The 19,633-nt window shown below is 33.2% G+C and overlaps 1 protein-coding gene and 2 long non-coding RNA genes across 18 annotated transcripts; 1 reads left to right on the forward strand and 2 right to left on the reverse strand.

Moving 5' to 3' along the window:
• Positions 1-3,176: 3,176 nt before the first annotated feature.
• On the reverse strand, positions 3,177-7,394 carry LOC130728718 (uncharacterized). 16 transcript variants are annotated; one of them, XR_009015748.1, is made up of 10 exons: positions 7,212-7,393; positions 7,048-7,123; positions 6,798-6,921; positions 6,582-6,644; positions 6,384-6,461; positions 5,577-5,752; positions 5,367-5,470; positions 4,383-4,464; positions 3,849-3,990; positions 3,177-3,629 (listed from the first exon to the last, which is right to left on the reverse strand). It is a non-coding gene; the product is annotated as an uncharacterized LOC130728718 (long non-coding RNA). The 16 variants fall into 16 exon arrangements; XR_009015760.1 differs by adding an exon at positions 5,803-5,941 and having other exon boundaries at positions 5,577-5,729; positions 6,582-7,394; XR_009015759.1 differs by lacking the exon at positions 7,048-7,123 and having other exon boundaries at positions 6,384-6,644.
• Positions 7,395-9,426: 2,032 nt separating this feature from the next.
• On the reverse strand, positions 9,427-11,233 carry LOC130728720 (uncharacterized). Its single transcript, XR_009015763.1, has 2 exons — positions 10,904-11,233; positions 9,427-9,805 (listed from the first exon to the last, which is right to left on the reverse strand). It is a non-coding gene; the product is annotated as an uncharacterized LOC130728720 (long non-coding RNA).
• A 1,899-nt stretch (positions 11,234-13,132) lies between these two features.
• On the forward strand, positions 13,133-18,685 carry LOC130728721 (protein trichome birefringence-like 19). The gene is made up of 2 exons (XM_057580268.1): positions 13,133-13,737; positions 17,715-18,685. The coding sequence occupies exons 1-2, from the start codon at positions 13,234-13,236 to the stop codon at positions 18,519-18,521; spliced, it is 1,311 nt and encodes a 436-aa protein (XP_057436251.1). The 5' UTR covers positions 13,133-13,233; the 3' UTR covers positions 18,522-18,685.
• Positions 18,686-19,633: the final 948 nt, after the last annotated feature.

Here is a 19,633-nt window from a genome sequence, read left to right on the forward strand (position 1 = left end):
TACCACTATTGCTAACTCTTGATCTAATTTAAGTATATTTTTTATAATTTTAAAAATATTTAGGATTAAATGTATATAAAGTTTTTGTCAAATTTTGCAAGTAGTGTAATACTCATTGTGATTTTGTTTGGTTGAATGCTCATTTTTTAATTTTTCATATCTTAATTCAAGGCTTAATAGTTTTTTTGGTCCCTCACTTATCACAGTTTTACACTTTTGGTCCCCAATAAAAAAATTAGCACTTTTGGTCCTCCATATTAATTATTTGTTTGCAAAAATGATCCCTATTTAGACGAAAATTGGAAAAGTGTGTAAATATGAGGGACTATTTTTTCTAATTTTTTCCTAAAGGGACCAAAAGTGAAAAATTGTGATAAGTGAGGGACCAAAAGAGCAATTAAGCCTAATTTATTAATCGTGCTTAAATAATGAGATCAATATTCGTCGTGCAACGCACGGGGTAAAAACGCTAGTGACAAAAAGAAAATGTAAGATTATATCTACTATTAATTTTAGATTTTTTTTTTGAAACATGACTCATTCAATATCTCACCAAATTTACCCCGTTTTCACCGATTTTGACCTGATTCGATCGGTTCTTATTGGTTTTAAAATCTATTGTTTTTTTTGGCAAATAAAAACACCATTTAATTGTTCCCGATTCAACAATAAAAAAAAATTGTTCCCGATTCAACCGGTTTCTAAAATAATGTGTGTATTACTTTTTAGTTTTTATTTTTGAAAGAATAGCGTGTATTTTACTTTGAGTTATATATTGGCTTTCATTATTATAAATTGGGAGGCTTATACTCAAACACAAAACTTAGCTTAAGAGTTGAGGGTTGTTCTACCCTTTATAAATATTTGTTTTACCATATCTCTAGTCAATGTGAGACTTCTAACACACCCTCTCACGCCAAGTGTTTGACATTTGGAGCGTGGAATGAACATCAACGGGTGACCCAAATATGAGAGGTCTCCACAACAAATAGGTCTATGATAGACTCTGATACGATATTAGAAATTGAGAGAGTTATACTCAACCACAAAACCTAATTCAAGAGTTGAATGCTGCTATACCTTTTATAAACACTTGTTTGGTCATATCTCTAGCTAATATGAGATTTATAACAATCATAAACTCCAATACCACTCTCGCAAATTCCATAGTAATAGCATAGCACGAACAACCTATATATTCAGATAAAATTGAACGAAATTCAAGACAAACGAAAAATGTCACAAACATTAGTGTAATGTGGCTTTGTTTTTTGTATTTTAAAGAGTTCACTCGAGGGTACTCAACTTGTAAATGCATCCAAACAACTATGGCTGTATCTGACATCAAACGAGCAAAATGTGTGAACACCATGCCTTATCATAAGCCACTGTAACTAGATATTTGTTTCTTAGCTTCAAAAAAACCTAATCCTATATATGTTTGATCATTGATTCCACGTTTAAAAGTACTAGAATTGATTTTTTACCGTCGGTATCAATTCTGACGTATTTGAATGTTTACTTACATAATTGATTCTAATTACGTACTACTTTGCTATTATGCGCTCTTCATCCAACAAATTCTAGATTGAAACTACAAATTCTAATCTGTTTCTTATATAACTAATTCTGTGATTTTATAATCCAACTAGTACTTTTACCCGTGCGATGCACGGAGGATATTCATTTTTTTTTGTGTTTTTATTTTAATTTGTGTTTTTTAAAGATATTTTATGGATTAAAAGAACATCAAATTTGTATGTTTTTTTGTGTGTTGCTATTTTGTTTTTCTCTTTTGCACTTGATTTCCTAAATGCTCGATTGATGGTTTTTTATATATATATTGAATAGTTTATTACAGGGAGTTGAAGTAACATGTATGTGCTAAAAAAGCCACTGAATGTTCTTTTTATTGAAATTGAAATAATTACATTGAGAATAAAATCAAGAGTGTATTGTTGCAAATTTTCAGTAAAAATATCTTCATATGACATTGTGAAAGACTTCTTTGTAAACTGCATTTAAAGTACTATGAGAATTGTTTCACTATCGCAAATGAGGATTTTAAATCATTTACGGTGCGTGACTCTATAAAATGTTATATATAATTAGCTATGTGAAAATACTTGTTTTGGAAAATATAACCCCACTTGATTTAGAAGCATTACTGGAGTAGCAATTTTAAGCCTTAATTGATGATTAGGAAAACATGAAGAATTTATTTTGTTTAAAAACTGGTTTGTGGATATCATTTGGGTTGTCATAATTGTTGGCTGATGAACATATGCTATCAACACCCGAATAAGTTTTTTGTCCTCCAGGAAACAATGACATCATGAATTCATTCAAATTATCAACAATCTCATTAGTAGGAGGTAAAAGAGTAATGTTACTCACACACCTCTCTTTTGAGGTGTGTGAGGTGGAATGATGAGAGAGATAGAAAGAAAAGAAAAAGTAAGGGAGAGAAAGTATGAGATGTGATAGATGGTAAGAGGAGAGAGATAGAAACAAAAAGAGGTGGAAATGAAGTGTTTTAAAAATGAGGTGTGTATATATCATTACTTGGAGGTAAAATAGCACGATGTTGAAAAAATTGTGGATCTTTGTAATTTTGAAGGAAAGACGTATAAGTACATTAAGTTGTTATCTTCATTATCTTGCTCATATGGGCGCATGATTTCAAATATAACATGTTATGAAGTATCCCCTGGCTCAAGAAGTTCCAATACTATAATTCATTTTAATCTCTCCTCATTTGCGACTTATATCAATTGATTCTCTCCTAATTATTTACAAAACCTCTCTTCTACTTTCAGTGCCCTCATTTTGGAAGAGCAGGTTAAAGGTGACATCTTTTTCATTTATATATGCTTATTGTGGTTATTGAAGAATTTAGTGGTTACATATTAGTTATTAATTACAATTAGAGAATTCCAGGGGAAGCATGAATGTTCAGCAGCTGTGTTTTAGTGAGCAAAAGTCTGAGAGAAGAGAGAATTCATTTGCAAAGAACCTATAGAAAATTTATTAGATGGAAGAGTTGTTGTATCAAATAACATGAAAAACCAAGCTTTCCAGTAAAAGAAGGGATAAAACAACAACGCCATTTTAAGCAATTATTCTTATAAGGGGTTGTCTAAATAACCCAAGTGAGTTACTAACCCACAACTTAATGGACTAATATGATTTTTTTATAAATAAATAAAAAACATAAATTCTAAGTCACTTATCCTCAATCGCAAGGTTAATTCAGTATAAACATGATACAATATAGGGAAAAAAGAAAAAGGCAAAAGGAGTTACATAAGGGGCATCCATTTTAACCTACGTCTTAGATCAAGTTGCTAGAGCCTAGAGAGCTACCTAAGATGAACAGAACAAATGCATATTGAAAGTATTGAAAAAAATAGAAAAGATAGAGGAATTAGAGGAATTAGAGAACTGCCCATGCAATGCTCTAATTTTCTTAAGGTTCCATCTGATGGAGCAAGGATTCTTCTTTCACCTTCTATAGTTTGTTAGCAGACAGGTAAAATAGCAATCGCCAATTCTGTTTCGACTGTGATTCTCTTCAGAATTGGCCCTCCAATTCATTCTATTTATAGTCCAACCCTAGCAAACCTCTTCTGTAAACAAAAAGTTGAATATGAGTTAGGAGAATTTGAAGTAGAAAAGAAAAAAAGAAATCATAATTTTTTCCCAAACCAAGAAATTTAGCAAAAGTAAAATCAACTTGTAGAGTTATTCATCTTTAAACCTTTTTCTGGAAAAAAAAAATTAGTTGAACTTCCTTCAGTCTTAAATTTCCACCACTAAAACATACCCACTTTAGTAAATGTGTTTACCCTGTAAAGTTGAAGTGTTTGATTTGCAATCTCATGCTCAAATGTCCACCGAAATGTATCTCTGGGTAAAAAAAATAGTCCAACACCTGTTCAATATGGTAGGGAACTATTTAAGGAAGTCTCGTAACATGTCCACTCCAATCTGTAGAAGACAATTGTAGCAATTTAGTAAATAAATGTTACATGTTTCTTGAACTTATCAAAAAATGGCTAAATTACACACATTATAAACTAAAGTTGTCCATCAAACCCAAAATCAAAATGGACAAATGATTTGGATAAGAATGTAGCTTCATGATGATGAAGGCTAAGAAGATACCATGATTTTCCTTTGATTTATTAAAGCACAATCACCAATAGCATACACAGATTCACATCCCTTCACTTGGAACAATTCATCCGATGTTAGGACTTTCCTTTTAGAATGCACAAAGAACATTCCTAACTTATATAGATTACTCTTCCCAAAAAAAAACTTATATAGATTACAGATATAGCGGCTAACAATGATTTTAAGCCAATAAGAAAACAAACCTTTAAATACTCATTTTCAATTATAATGGATCTCCAACAGACTCCATTAAGCTGCAATGCTCAGTCTTCTCCTAGTAATAACCTGTGGAAATCACAATGGCATGACTAAGCAATTGTTACTACACAAATTAGACTTTCAGACAATTATAGATGGACAGTCAAACACAACCACACAAAGATTGTAAATGGTGACAGTATATAGACATTTAATTCAACGTTATTGTTTTTCGTGAGGTTTAAATACTATATGGAAGGCCTGTGCCTAAACGAATTAATGGCACTCACAGGGACCGTGGTTGAAGCACATCCAATTGCTCTAATTTAGCAGATATTAGAGATGAATGGTTTGGCAGATGGAATAATGGAAATAAATGATTATATAGATGGAGTTTCAGTTGCTTATGTTTCAGCCGTTACACTTGTTTGATGAATAGTCTATTTTGGATATATCATAAAGCTTGTTTTGGAGAAGAATAGCCAGGGTGATTATCATATACTATGTGTAACTCTTCCATTCTGTTTTCTTATGGTTCCCCATTAACCTTCAATTAATTCACAACATTATCTCAAATTCCATATTGCATTCATATTCTTAAACTGACATCTAAAGAGTGAATTTTACTAATTACCTAATAACCAACCAATGAAAAGCTTTAAAACAATCCCATTAACTTTTCAGTTACTCATAAAAATATAAATTTGGATTTCAATATTTAACTTCAGTTTCAATATATTTACATCTTCCTTAAAACGGTTGCTATAGCATTAAAACTCTCATTTATTATGCTTTGATTGAAAAATAATTATCAGAAGCACAAAAGTACAACAAAAACCGTACATTCTGGACTAAAAATTCCATGTCTATAGTAGTGCCAATATCATTTTTAAAATCCAAAATCAAAATGACAATCAATCCAAAAAATATACCAAAATAAAAAATAAAGCATAAATGTATGACCCTCACATGAATTTTATGAGCATTACCCCAAAGACAAAAACAGGACATGATCTTTTTTCATAAGACATTGAAGCATCTTGCTCATAAACTGCTGCTAGTTGAACTTCTCCGCATACTCGGGGAACATTTTCTTGAATTATGCATTGTATGGAAAATTATCAAGTCAATGAGAATCGATTGTGAAACACAAAGAACCTTCTCACTTAAATAATGAATAGCAGGTGCAATATACTTACTTCTTTAAATTGAAAGAAAGGGAAAATTTTGCTAGAGACTGCTTGTTTGTAGTAGTGGTGTTCACACTGCCCGTGTGTGGACTGTTGTCCATGAGCATAAGATAAGTCCCTCATATATCTCAAGAAAACAAAGCATGCATAGTGAAGCCTCAACTGCAAACACAGTGAATCACCAACTGCATACAGAAATCAAAGAAAAATTTAAAAAGTAGTTAATTGTAACTACCTAAAGAGAATAAAAGCAACATGAAGCCACTCTGGCCCCTCCCCAGCAGCAACATGGAAGAGTTTGTGATGGTTCTACACCTACACCACCCAGCAACTTTCGCACCGGAGAAAGGGAAAACAAATCTTTCACCATTCTCCTTAAAGTCAGAAAAAACAATGTAAAGAAATAAGCAATACAAATGAAAGTAAAAAAATAAAAATGTGATTGAAGCCAGGATCAGAGGCACGGGGAGGGAGACTCAAAAGAAGAGAAAGGGAAGATGAGGGTTTGAAGACAAAGCTGATTCAAAGTGTCTACCATGGGTATTCAAATAAACTTAATAATTCGTAATTATCTCCAAAAAGCATAGATATCAAACTGAAACGTATATGGGTCAAGGGTCTTTTTTATAATTGACAACTTCAAGAATTCACAATAATAGGAAACCTTATTTCTAGATATCATACATTCAAAATATTGGCCAATCAATACCAAAATGCAAGAGGGAGTAATGAAATTAGGGACAAATAAATTAAGAGGGTTTGTTGCAAAAGAGAACACAAATTGCAAAAAGAAGGCGTAAGAACAGAGGTGCTTACCGGTGTGGACAATGATGAAGGAGAAGAATGCAAGAGGGATTTGAAAGGGCACTCCTTGCGGCTGGCTCTCAGATGAGCCTAAAGATTTTATTAGAGACACATGACAATGTGAATAAAAAACCAACTATGAAGTGAAATTGATTTAACTATTTGCACACCTTAATTAAATTGAAACTGAGGTGCAAGTAAATTACATACCTGTTGTGCTGCATCTTCAACCTGTTCTGACTCTACATGGATATAAAATAGACAGAAATCTTGCTACAGAATGCATAGGGGTGAAGATTAAGCAAACATGAAGAAGAATGTAGCCAAACATTAGGTAAAACAAAACTACCCAAAACAAAGAGAATTATAATTATTTTTAAAAAAGAAAAACAAACGTAGAACACTCAAAAATTTAGGTTCACATACATAAAACGGGTTTGATAGAAATTTGGGATTCATCTTGTGAACAAAAACTCTAGCGATTGAAGCATGTAGCTGCCGGAGTTTGAGAAAAGAGGCTACAATGTGGACATCGATTCGGTTCCTTAACCTGGCACAATTCAGTGATTCAAGCAAACAAATAGATGATATAATGGATGAGAGAAAATGCTATAGAATTTCTGAGTGAAATTAAAAGTAAAGTAATTTTGAGACTGAATATGAGATTAAACTTTACATGGCCGTATTAGTGAAAACTGGAAACCCTAGAAATCTGACAAAGGCGCGCGCTAGAGAATGGCGGACTGGCGGGGCTGCACCACAGCCCGTGACGCACGACAACAGAGTAGAGGTGAGGCCAATTCAGAAGAAGAAAGAATGAACAAAAAGAAACATTCTTACCTGAATCGCGGAGAATGAATGATGGAGAAGAATAAGTTGTTCTCAGATGATGGAAGATCCTGTCGAGAAGGAGCGTAGCAGAGAACAGCCTGAAACTCTGAAAGTGAACGGTGAATGTGAGGGAGTAAAATTTGGACTGGGAAAGAATAACGGAAATTTGTGATTTGGGAGATAAAACGACAGTGAGATTGAAACTGATTTGGGAGGATAAAAGGCAGAATAAACGGCTGCGATTGAATCTTTGAACAATAATATATATTTTTTACTAAAATACCCATGCTGAAAATCATATTGCAGTGCAATGGATATTGAATGACAAAATTAGCCTTCAGATTGCAAAAACTTTGCTTTTATATATAGTATAGTATAGATAGATAGATAGATAGATAGATAGATATTACTTTACGGAAATTACTTTTTCATAAATATATATATATAAACCTAAATTACTCATTTTTAACTTAATCAATTTTATCCACTTTAAAAAAAACTTAATCAATTTTACTAAAATCAATTTAAAAAATTCTAATCCAAACTAACTCTAAGAATTTAGTCTCTATCGGTAAGAAAGAGCAAATTTTCTAAAGGCTCGATCGGTGGTCAAGATGTGATAAGACACATACTTAAATGATATGATAGCTTATTATTTTGTCTTACCCTATCCTATATTTGTTTAGTTAATTTTTTTAGAGAATTGTTATTGCCACCACCCACATTTATTTATGTCACCCTTGTATTCGTAAAATCCGAAAATAAGCTTTAAAAGAAATTGTTTGCACTTGCGTTACTTACGCACTCTCAAAATACGTTTCTATCGCGCTTTAAGGTGTGTTACGGTCGCATTTTAAAGTGCGTTAGAAACACTTTTTTTTCCTGTTTAATTTTTAAAAGAAATCTTAGACTAACACTTATTAGTTAAGGTAACATGATCATTTTGGCCTTAGTTTTGGAGTCAAAATTGCAAAATTTAGCGTATGGTAAAGATTTCTTCATTGCAAGACGTTTCGGTCTCAAAAACTGATTTTTCTGCAAGATTTCTTCATTTAGTATTTTATTTTGAATTTTGAATATTTTTTATTCCAGCTTAAATCTTCATATATTCTATCTTGATTTACTGTGGGTGGTCTCATAATTTATAAAATTCATCTAATACGAATTCTAATTTAATTTTGATTGACTAGATTACATCTCTTATTTTAAACAAACACATATGTCGAAGTCTGCAACTAAACGCAATCTAAAGTGCGTAGGTGACGCACTTTAAAGTGTGTTTAGTTGTAAAAAAAAAAACAAATATGAAAATAACAACGATACCTTGGCTGTAACGGCGTAGTTACGACCAACGACGGAGAGGGCGACGACGACATACAAATGGTGACAATTGTGGCAAAAAGAGGAGAGAATAGAAGATGAATGTTGAATTTTGAGATGAGTTTGCAGATGGGTATGTGTATGAGTGGTGTTGGTGAGGAAAGAAAAGGAATAAAGGATGTGAGGATGGGGCAGGGGAACTATTATGATTTTTTTACTAAGGTCATTTTAGTATATTTACCAATTTAAGGGTGACATAATTAGATGTGGGGTGATGGCAATAAAAATTCCTTTTTTTTAATTATAGAGGGGTCTCGAGATAGACAATAACATGATGAGATAAGAAATCATTTTACATTTATACCCTTGCCCTAGCTTTCCTCTCCCCTCTATGAGCCTTCACTGTCATCGCGCTAGAGCAGTTCCGCCGACAGCCGCACTCCTCGACGTAGATGTCATACTTTTATACTACTAGACTAAACTTATTATAGTCGGTTTGGTGTCCCCTACGGTGCACTAGTTGAGAGATGGTATAATTTCACACCACTGAGCCTTGTGGTTGTTGACCGACTGTTTCTAGTACTCTATTTAAACTAGTAAGTAGCCCGTGCAAATTGCACGGGTGCACTTGTGTTTTTCTTTTAAAAAACTTTAATAAATTAATTTTTAAATATCATGTAGAGAGTATATTTTCATCTATATTCAAATTCAAATTCAGTTGGATAATTTTTTAAAAAAAAAATTGGACTAATTAACTTATTCATATTAAATTAATATAGCACAGGAAATTAATTTATTAGATAAAATTATTTGGAGAAATTAACACTTATGCGATAAGCTGAATTATTCTAATCATTGAAATGTTGAGTTCTATCTTTTTCAAAATAAAAAATAGAAGCAATGATGCTGAAAATAGAAATAAATACACATTTCCAATATGACAAATATGTGTGATATACATAGTCGTAAACTCGGTCTATTAACAATGATTTCAAGCTTTCTTATCATTTCAGGTTGAAGGTAGAGATCATACACATAACACATTGTACTGAAACATGTCAATTTTAGATTTCTTTTCCATTGCACCTTGTGAAGTTGGTTCACAATTTAATTCTTCTAATCACAATCACAATTTAATTCTTCTAATCACAATTTCCCCAACTTCTTAAAAATTGATATCCCTTCTCTCTGCAAAAAAAAACATTCCCTGTAATTTCTTGGTTAGAAAGAAGGGAAAGCCACCCACCATCCAGTATCAGCACTTTCCTCAACTGAAACATTTCCTGCATAGCGTGTGAGACATGTTTCAACTCTTTCCTGTAATGTAGTCTGGATTGCTTAAACAAAGATGAAAAATGGTGGGAGTAGCTCTTTATTTTGCACATATATACTAAAAAAGACTTTGAAATCATGAGAATTAATTCAAGCATATTTCTTAAGAAATTGTATCAAGGTAGCTTGTCTTCTAGGCTAAGCCTTCACTGTCATGTGTTTTTGTGCACAATAACAACTAAGTATATCAAACATGAACAGGTAAAGACCTTGATTATAGATATGATACTACTTCAAAAACAAACAAAAAACAAAAAATCTTTTAGTAGACCATGGGATACTCTCACTTCATATAGCCTATAACAAATTGTAACTAAAATATCAGACAGAAAGTATAAGAACAGGAAGTACTTAACAGTTACCACTGCACAACAAAAGATGCAACTTGCATTTCATTACATATGTACTTGCATTTCATTGAAAACCTTACAAAAATGCTTAAGTGTAATACACTTGATCCAACCTGCCAACCTGGTAGTAAGCTCTCCAATGTGGAATATATAGAATTGTTGCAAGGGGAGATACAAGATTGATATAGTATTTTCTGAATCATTGCCTTGTTTAAGACTTTAGAAAACATGGTTGTCAAGAAAAGATTCAAAATTTCCCCAAAATCTAAACTGCACACAAAGGACTACTTTTTTGGGAAGACTAAGCATATCCTACTGCAAAGCTCTTCAATTAGGCTTGGTAAAAGCAAGAACACCTAAAACCATGATATATAAAAACACCAAAATCATATATTGGAAAACCTTTCTTAAACAAATTTGCTAAATTGTAATTTTAAAAAAAGATTAGGAATACTGTTAACAATCCAAAAGATTATTTAATTTGTTGTTTGAAAATAACATTAACATCAGAAATAAGGAAGGAAGGATAATGCTACAGGAGCTTACCATCATTTGAATTTAACGACCTGCTATCAGCTATGCTTTGGCACTACTTTATTCATTTGGAACATGATGGAATTGACACTAAAATTGGCAAACCCAATTCAAATAAAAGAGATAGAAATGCAAACCTATGTGAGAGAAGATTCAATCACAAACCTGGAACCACGTACAGTTTGAATCCTTAGATGAAACCGCAGTGCTTCTAGTGAGAGAGTGAGGCTGGACAGAGCATCAAACATCAGGACAAATGATTTAGGAACTTTGTTGAATATTGAGAAAAGAGATTTGTCAGGAGGAGAGGAGATTGGAAAGTTGAATCGCAAATATTAGAACGAACCCATGAAATTGTATAAGAGATTGGGAAATTTGGGAGAATTCTGGGAGGGAGTTTGAGAAAATTTTGAGAGAATATTCAGAGGATTTGGGAAACCCGTTTCAAAGAAGAATGAGTATGACCAAGCGAGAGACCGCGCGTAGAGAACGAACACGGATGAAGCAAATGAAGAGAGAGAATAATTAATTATAAAAAGAATGACGTGGAAAATTACGGAGGAGTGTGTGAAATTTGAGTGTCTCAAAATTATTAGATAATAACAGGGTGGATTAGGTGATTGGATTAAGTTAAGTATTATACATTACATGTTAATATATAATAGGAGAACAACTTGTTTATATATACCATTAAAAGAACCTAAATTATTAGTAGTTACTGTGGTCTGTGGGTAATTGATTTGACTTTGAGAATCGTTGTTCGAAGGCCTACGGCGATGCCTTGTAGTTCTAGTTGTTCAAAGGCTTTTGGCGGAGCTTTGTATTCGGTGTGAACTTTGTAGTTTCATGTGTGACAATGTGCAATTCTGAAGATCAAGAAATCGACGGTATGCGAGTCTTAGTAGAGTGTTAAGAGTTGTTGGATCTTGAGAGAGAGTAATGAATAAGACAAGCAAATCCATTATATAAAGAAAGGAGCTTAGGGGCTACCAAATGGAACGTTGAAGACATTGAAAATGTTTAGGTTTTTTTTAACCATTCGCAATAAAAAAGATTAACGAATAAAGATATGATAAATTAAGAGTTAAGACTATCACTAATTGACAGAAACCGTGCAGAGGTAACTTCTGGGGTGTAAAATTGAACCACTAAAATATGGGTGCACCGTAGGGGGACCCTATTATAGTTTTCAGTTTATTTTTCATTCTTTTTTAAGATGAAGACAGAGATCTGGATACAAAACCGTCACGTGCAAGCATGATTTCATTCCTGAATATTGATGTTTGTCGTCTTAGTTCCAAAAAAAAAATCAAATTTCCTAACTTACCCTTGAACAGTTGAACCTAGAGGACCCAAATATATCTTACTTTTTCGAGATGGAAATGTGGCCTTGGATGATCACAGATCTCAACATAGTTGAGTCCTGTTTAAAGTTCATTTGCATTTAATTTGGGAATTAAATTTCAGTCATTCTTTAATGCTGCTAAATTAGCTCAATATCTAGTCAACACATGAGCTTTGCCATTATGACTAATATCAATATCATTCACCTGCTCACGTCAGTAGTAAACAAAGAAGAAGCCACCATCATGCGTTGGCACGTAATTAAATTAAAAAAGCAAGACCATATGTGAGAATTCTTAAATTGCAGTTTAATAATATTCTTTTGATTACAAAAAAGAAAATCTTATATTGCATTATCATGACAGAAAGACATGGGGAAAACGGGGATGTGTTGAGGACAAGAGAAAAGTCTCATGCTCATCATAGATCTCATGCATGTGAAAATAAGCCAAGCCTAGGGATGCAATATTTATGGGTAACTAGGAGGAATTGATTTATTACGTGTTTGGATATCAATTGAGTGTGCAGTAAATATATTTTAATCTCAATTCATAAAATGAATTTTATTAATTTTTCATCTCTATTTACACTAGTGTCAACGAATATTTTATAGTGTTAGAATTTCATTGTTCTCAAAATTGGAGAAAGAAACCTCAATTAAGTATTGAAAAATGCTAACCAACATTATTTTCAATACTCTTTTAACATCTCTTTCTGATTGATTTAATTCAAGTGTGATCTAATAAAAATAAATGACGATATGAATTTTAACTAATTAATGAAAGAGTGTTAAAAAGAGTGATATTAGCTAGCACTCCTATTAAGTATTGTTTCCTAGTTTATACCAGAATAAATGACTAAATACAAAATATGCTTCATTTCCAAATGCTAGAAGCCGAGAATTCTAACTCATTGTAAAAAATTAAATGAGCAACCACCACACAATCCCTCAAATAAAATATTAATATAGTTAGATGGTTCAATAATGTATAGTATCAAGTATCAACAATACTTAATTCTAATATACAAACAACTGTTTATCATGTTACACACACATAAGCAAAACTGCCTAGCTATTCCTCTATATTATCTCCTTATTTCTCTCTTACCTCTTTCTCTCCTTGACTCTCTTTCTCTCTGCTTAACCCCTGATGAAGTTCCAAGCCATGGAACTTCTCTTTGGCAAAAACACCCCAAAACAAATGATCCCAAAAGTAGCATTACTTGCAGTGTTTGCAATACTTGTCTTCACCGTCACCCCACTCTCCTACCCTCTGTTCAGATACTCTTCATCCCTAAAAAACAGAGCACCCTCTGTTCCATTACCATCATTTGATGATTTGAATGAGTCAGCAAGTTTACCCTCAACCTCAGTGAAAAAATGTGACATTTTCACTGGTGAGTGGGTTCCAAACCCAAAGGCTCCTTATTACACAAACAAGACATGCTGGGCAATTCATGAGCACCAGAATTGCATGAAGTATGGGAGGCCAGACTCTGAGTTCATGAAATGGAGGTGGAAGCCAAATGGGTGTGAGCTTCCCATTTTCAACCCTTTTCAGTTTTTGGAGATTGTGAGGGGGAAATCTTTGGCTTTTGTTGGAGATTCAGTTGGGAGGAATCAGATGCAGTCCATGATTTGCCTCCTATCAAGGGTAAGTACTGAAATTCTATGGTTCTAGCTACAATTACTTCTTCAATTTCTTAGTCTTTTTACAATTGACTCTGAAGTTAAAAAGAATTTTGAGGGAAGCTTTAGGGTAACTTATAGATTTCAGAATTTGTACTAACCGGCCAATGGTTCTTCATTTTGTTTAGTTTTTTACATGTTTCGAAATTCTTACAATTAATTTTGAAGTTAAAATCAATTTTCGGGTGAGATTTTTATGAGTAGTTTATGTGTTTCAGAATTGATTAGGTGAATAAAAAGTTGTTCCAAAACAAGATGTGAGATATTTTCTTTCTTTTTTAACATCTCATATTAGCTGCTTCATAATTTGTTGTTCAAAATTTAAAGTTGGAACTTGGAAGAGTCAAAATAAGAAACAAACCTGGCCTTCAATTCGGGATCTACAAGTTAATAAGTCTCGTTTTGACCTAAAATTCAGAGCCAAAGCCTTAATCGCCTAATGTCTTTTTTTTTCCTTCTAAAGAAAACAAATTAGGATCTGTTGTTTAAGAGAAAAAAATGTTTTCTTTTTATGTAAATTTTAAAAACGAAGTTATATTTTTAAAACTATTGATAAAATAAAATAAAAAACAAGAAAGTTTATTGAAGTTAATTAAAACAAATCCTAAACCTTGTATTATTCTTATTCAATAAAAATGTAAAAAAAAAAAGCATCAGATATATATGTAATTAACACCTCCAAATTTGAAGTGGAGAAAATGAGATTTGAAAGATGGTGAAAACCCCATCATCAATTAATATTCTTCTAGTGTCTGTAGACATGTGAAGATTAGCTGATTAGGCATCAACAAGGGTAAAATAAATTTCCCATTATTATATTTTAACCTCTCAAAAGATCATTATTATGTGGTCTAGCTTGATTGCTCTTATATAGTATCACTATTTAGTTTACTCCAACTAACTTTGTTTATTCACACTCATTTAGGCTTCCATCTCATTTCCAATTTTTTTTTTATATTTCTTTTCCAGATCTCTCCTCTCTATTCTCATCTTTTAAACTGATGGTGAAAATAATTTTTTTCTACTCCAAATGTCTTTGTCCTGGCTCTTATTTCGATTATTTTAATTCTACTAGTACCATTCTTAGTTCACCTAAGGCCATTATGAGATTAAAGACTAGGTAAAGACCATGCTTAGTTCACCTAAGCCCATTATGAGATTAAAGACTAGGTAAAAAGGATAATGATTTATTCATAGTTTCACACCATCTTTCTCTTCTATATTATTTCAATTTATTATTTCTTTTTACTTTTTTTTTACAATTTTTATGACATCATTTATTATACTACTTATTTTCTCCTTTCTATTTGTATTCCATGGAGTGAGTGAACTTTGAGTGTACATGAACTATTACTACTATTCAGGTAAAAACGATGAATTGTCAGTAACATGCATAAAAGCGCCAAGCATGCATCAAGAGGAATCGAATCTTTGCTCTGCGAACTCTGCCTATCTCACTAAATGCATTGAATCTTGCCCCTCACAAGTCACAACCAATACACCACATGAAACAAAAGCTGAACCATATAATTAAATTCATGTTTGTAAATTAATGTAATAAAACTATCTTAAACCAAGTGGGTTGGTGTAGTGGTTCAGCACTTCATCCTTTAAGCTAGTGGTTGGGGGTTCGAATCTCAACTCTTGCGAATAGAAAAAACTCCTTGACTAGCGGTGCGCTGACCGTGGGACGAGGGATTAGTCTCGCGGCTGTCGGATGTGGGAATACCTTGGTCAAGACCAAAAAAAGATTTAGAGTCTCAAATAAAAGAACATATTTTTAGTTCTCCGATAACATTAATTTTTTAAATATTCTATTTTTGGTCATTTATTTTCTAAAATTATAACCTCACTTTAATCTTTTACACACTATGAAGAGTCTATTTTTCACCTAAACCTCTAAAACTGTTTAGTCCTAAATTAACCAAACCAGGAAGTGGAAGTGGTTGAGAGTTAAGGCGTCATATTTAATTATATCATCTAAAATGAATTGAAACACAAAGATGCCCCAGCTTTTTTTTATGCAAAAATTGTATTTGACATTGCAACCAATTTGCATAGGGCTAACCAAATCCTTGTTTGAATCTGAATACTTTATGCAAATAAAATCATGTGGTTTAGATTGAATGTTATTTATATTTAAATTTTTGTTGAATTTAACGTCGGTCAACATTTGAGTGTGCTTGATAAAATCTTACTTTCACATTAATGTGTTAAAGAAGTGTATTTACCCATGAATTAGGAGTAAAAGAGTAATGATATATACACACCTCATTTTTTAAACACTTCATTTCCACCTCTTTTTATTTCTATCTCTCTCATCTTATCATCTATCACATCTCATATTTTCTCTTTCTTATTTTTTCTTTTCTTCCTATCTCTCTCATCATTCCACCTCTCCTTCACCTCAAAAGAGAGGTGTGGATGAAACATTATCCCATGAATTAGTTTCCCTCTCAGAGAGATAGGGAGAGTGAGAGAAAACCTAAAAGTGGTATAGACTATAGAGAGTATTTCAACAGTAGTTCAACCATCCTTGAAGCTAACTGAACCAAAAATAATAGAACTAGTTGAGAGGTCACATTCTTAAAAGTAGAAAAACAAGTAATGTTCACTGTAGTTCGTACATGGCAAGTGGCTAGAAAAACAAATAATGTTATCATATTTGCATGGAAGGAAGAAAAGTCCAAATTAATTATTGGTGTAGTTTGAAGGGAGTCCAGGATGAGACCTGGTGGGGTCCACTCAATTATTTTTATTCAGATATCTATTAGATGTATTATTGGTTAGTGTAATCTATTATTATAGAAATTAGTATCCATTTGTGTGTCTTTTGTGTAAAAGTTCACATGTAAACAAGATTACTATGAGCTGGATCCTCTGGGTGTAACATGCAGGGTTTCTGTTCACCGGGAACAGAAAAGCATGGCTTAAAATAATAAAGGAGGCTACGAGGAATGGTTAGGAAAAAGGTGATGTTACTTTATTTTAATCTTAAAACAAGGTCTGAGAGTATGTAGATGTAGGATTAATCTATCATTCTATTATCAACACATTAATACACATTAAGCGGTAGGTGATGTTATTTTAAAATAATATGAAAAAACCTTGAGGTTAGTTTAGGATATCTTCTAAAGTGTTACATATGTACAGTATCTAGATTGCTCATAGGGAGGACTCTACACAAAGCAATATTAATTTGAATAGTATAACTTAAGGAGCAACCATGCATACTTCTAAAAATCAATCTCAAAATTTCCCCTTTGAGGGTTTTCATTATTTTAGGCAGTTTTTTTCCATCTTTTATGTCCTATTCCTCCTTTATTCAACTATCCCTTCAATTTCCCTTCTCTCACCATTTCCTTAAAATAATTATTTGTCACATCTTTTCCACCCTCTTTCCCTCATAACATCCTTTAGATTGGTTTTAGATGTAGATTTTGGTGCGACTAAGCCTATTGCTCTTAATTGTCCTCCTTCACCAAGACCCCAAAATAGGGGCAATGAAGAAAAAATGAACAATTCGATAAAAGAAGAAAATTTGCTAGACACATGATTTTGAGGTCATATAGGTTTAAGGAGGATTTTTTTTTCTCTTGTTTGTTTTCGTAATGTTGGTTTCTGGTTTTGTGAGCAAGCACACTATGTATTGTTATATCTTATTATAGAACATCGTAGTAGTGCTCTGTTGTAGAGCTTGGTGTTCCTAATCTGTTTGATATAAGTGTTGTTTGACCGCCCTCGTGGCAATAATGTGATTTTGGCTTGGAAAAAAAAACAAATTAATGAAGCTTCATTAGATAAATTACTACATTTACCATTTTTTCTCTTTATTCTATTTTCTTTAACGAAATTGCATATTTTCTTTTGGTCATTAACATGGTACTTCGATTTATTTTTTGACATTGTAGATGCTAAATATTGATTTTTTAAACTTCTCAGGCAGAGTGGCCCATAGATGTATCATACACCCGAGATGACTATTTCATGCGATGGAAGTACCCAAACTACAACTTCACCATGGCTAGTTTTTGGACACCCCATTTGGTAAGATCCAAAGAATCAGATTCAAACGGTCCAAGCCAAACAGGCCTTTACAACCTTTACCTTGATGAGCCAGATGAGAAATGGATAACCCAAATAGAAGATTTTGACTATGTCATTCTCAATGGAGGACATTGGTTTACAAGGTCAATGGTATTCTACGAGCAACAAAAAATCATAGGATGCCACTATTGCCTCTTAGAAAATGTCCCTGACTTAACCATGTACTATGGTTATAGAAGGGCATTTAGAACAGCATTTAAAGCCATCAATAGTTTAAAGAATTTCAAGGGCATCACATTTCTCAGGACATTCTCACCATCACATTTTGAGAATGGGATTTGGAATGAGGGAGGGAATTGTGTTAGGACTAAGCCATTTAGGAGCAATGAGACACAATTAGAGGGTCTCAATTTGGAGTATTACATGATTCAATTGGAGGAGTTCAAAATTGCTGAGAAGGAAGCTAGAAAGAAGGGTTTGAGATATAGGTTGTTTGATACAATGCAAGCAACATTGTTGAGGCCAGATGGTCACCCTAGTAAATATGGGCATTGGCCTAATGAGAATGTGACATTGTACAATGATTGTGTTCACTGGTGCTTGCCCGGGCCTATCGACACGTGGAGCGATTTCCTGCTAGATTTGTTGAAAATGGAGGGTGTGAGATCAGCTGAAGAGAGGCTTCAGTTGGGCACAAATTGAACAAATGAAATAGATTTTTATTATATATACTTCTATCAATTCTATATGTAATCTAATTTTCTTGTAACTGTAAGCTGCCTGTGAGCACATGTTTTGTAAATCTTTTTTAAGATCTTAGTTGATTGATGTCTTTCAATAATAGAGAAAGATCTGTTTTTTTAGAATTCATGACAAAGGTCTGTCAGCATACCACAAGCCTTAATCATTCCTGCCAATTGAACTGCTAATAACTGATGACAATCCATGAATTTTATCAGGAGAAATGATAAGTAGTTATTTGTTGGTAATTCAGTAAATTATACTAATTAAGTCGGTTATGCTCAGTTACAACTTTGTAATTGTGTTAAAGACTTCAGTTTTCTGCTGACTTCAATTAGATGATATGTTCACTCTATTTTTCATTCTGTTACTCTTGATATGGCACCCGAACTAATATTTCACTTGTACGTTTTTAGCTAGGGAAAAATAACAATGTGATCAGCATTAACCATACATTTTCAAGTAATATGTTGGGCTCTGGGGTTGGGTTCTGGGGTTTTGTCACAACCTGGGTACTTCGAACCCACTGCTGGTGGAGCTGAATGCTATTAATTAGGACTGCAATTCAGGTGATTCTAGACCATGATTTTCCCTACGTGGAGATAGAAAGCGACTTGTTGGTGGCTGTTCAGCTTGTTACGGCAGGCTATACAGATGATCATCCTTATGCAGATATATTGTCTCAGATTGCTAGGGGAATGGCTATGCATGGTGGCATTAAGGTGGCTTTTGTCTCTCGTGACCTGAATATGGTTGCTGATTGGTTGGCGGACGCAGCGTTACGGTTTGCTTTTGGAGTCCATGTGTTTAACTCGCCGTTTGGGAGTTTTATTAAGCAAGATCTATGTAGCTATTCCTGTTTTTTGGGGCTTAGCCCCGTCATGTAACAAAAAATAAACGTAATATGTTGGGCTCTAGCAACTGCTTTAGAGCTGTGTTTTCGCCGTTAAATGGTATTCGAAACAGATTGTCCGGCTTTGATTTATATTTAGAGGAAATCCTCTTATGATACGTCGCATTTTAGCTTTATTTTGAGAGATCGTGTCATGTTTTAGCTTCTTCTTTTGATTCTT

The sequence above is a fragment of the Lotus japonicus genome, chromosome 1 (assembly GCF_012489685.1).
Source record: "Lotus japonicus ecotype B-129 chromosome 1, LjGifu_v1.2".
NCBI lineage: Eukaryota > Viridiplantae > Streptophyta > Magnoliopsida > Fabales > Fabaceae > Lotus > Lotus japonicus.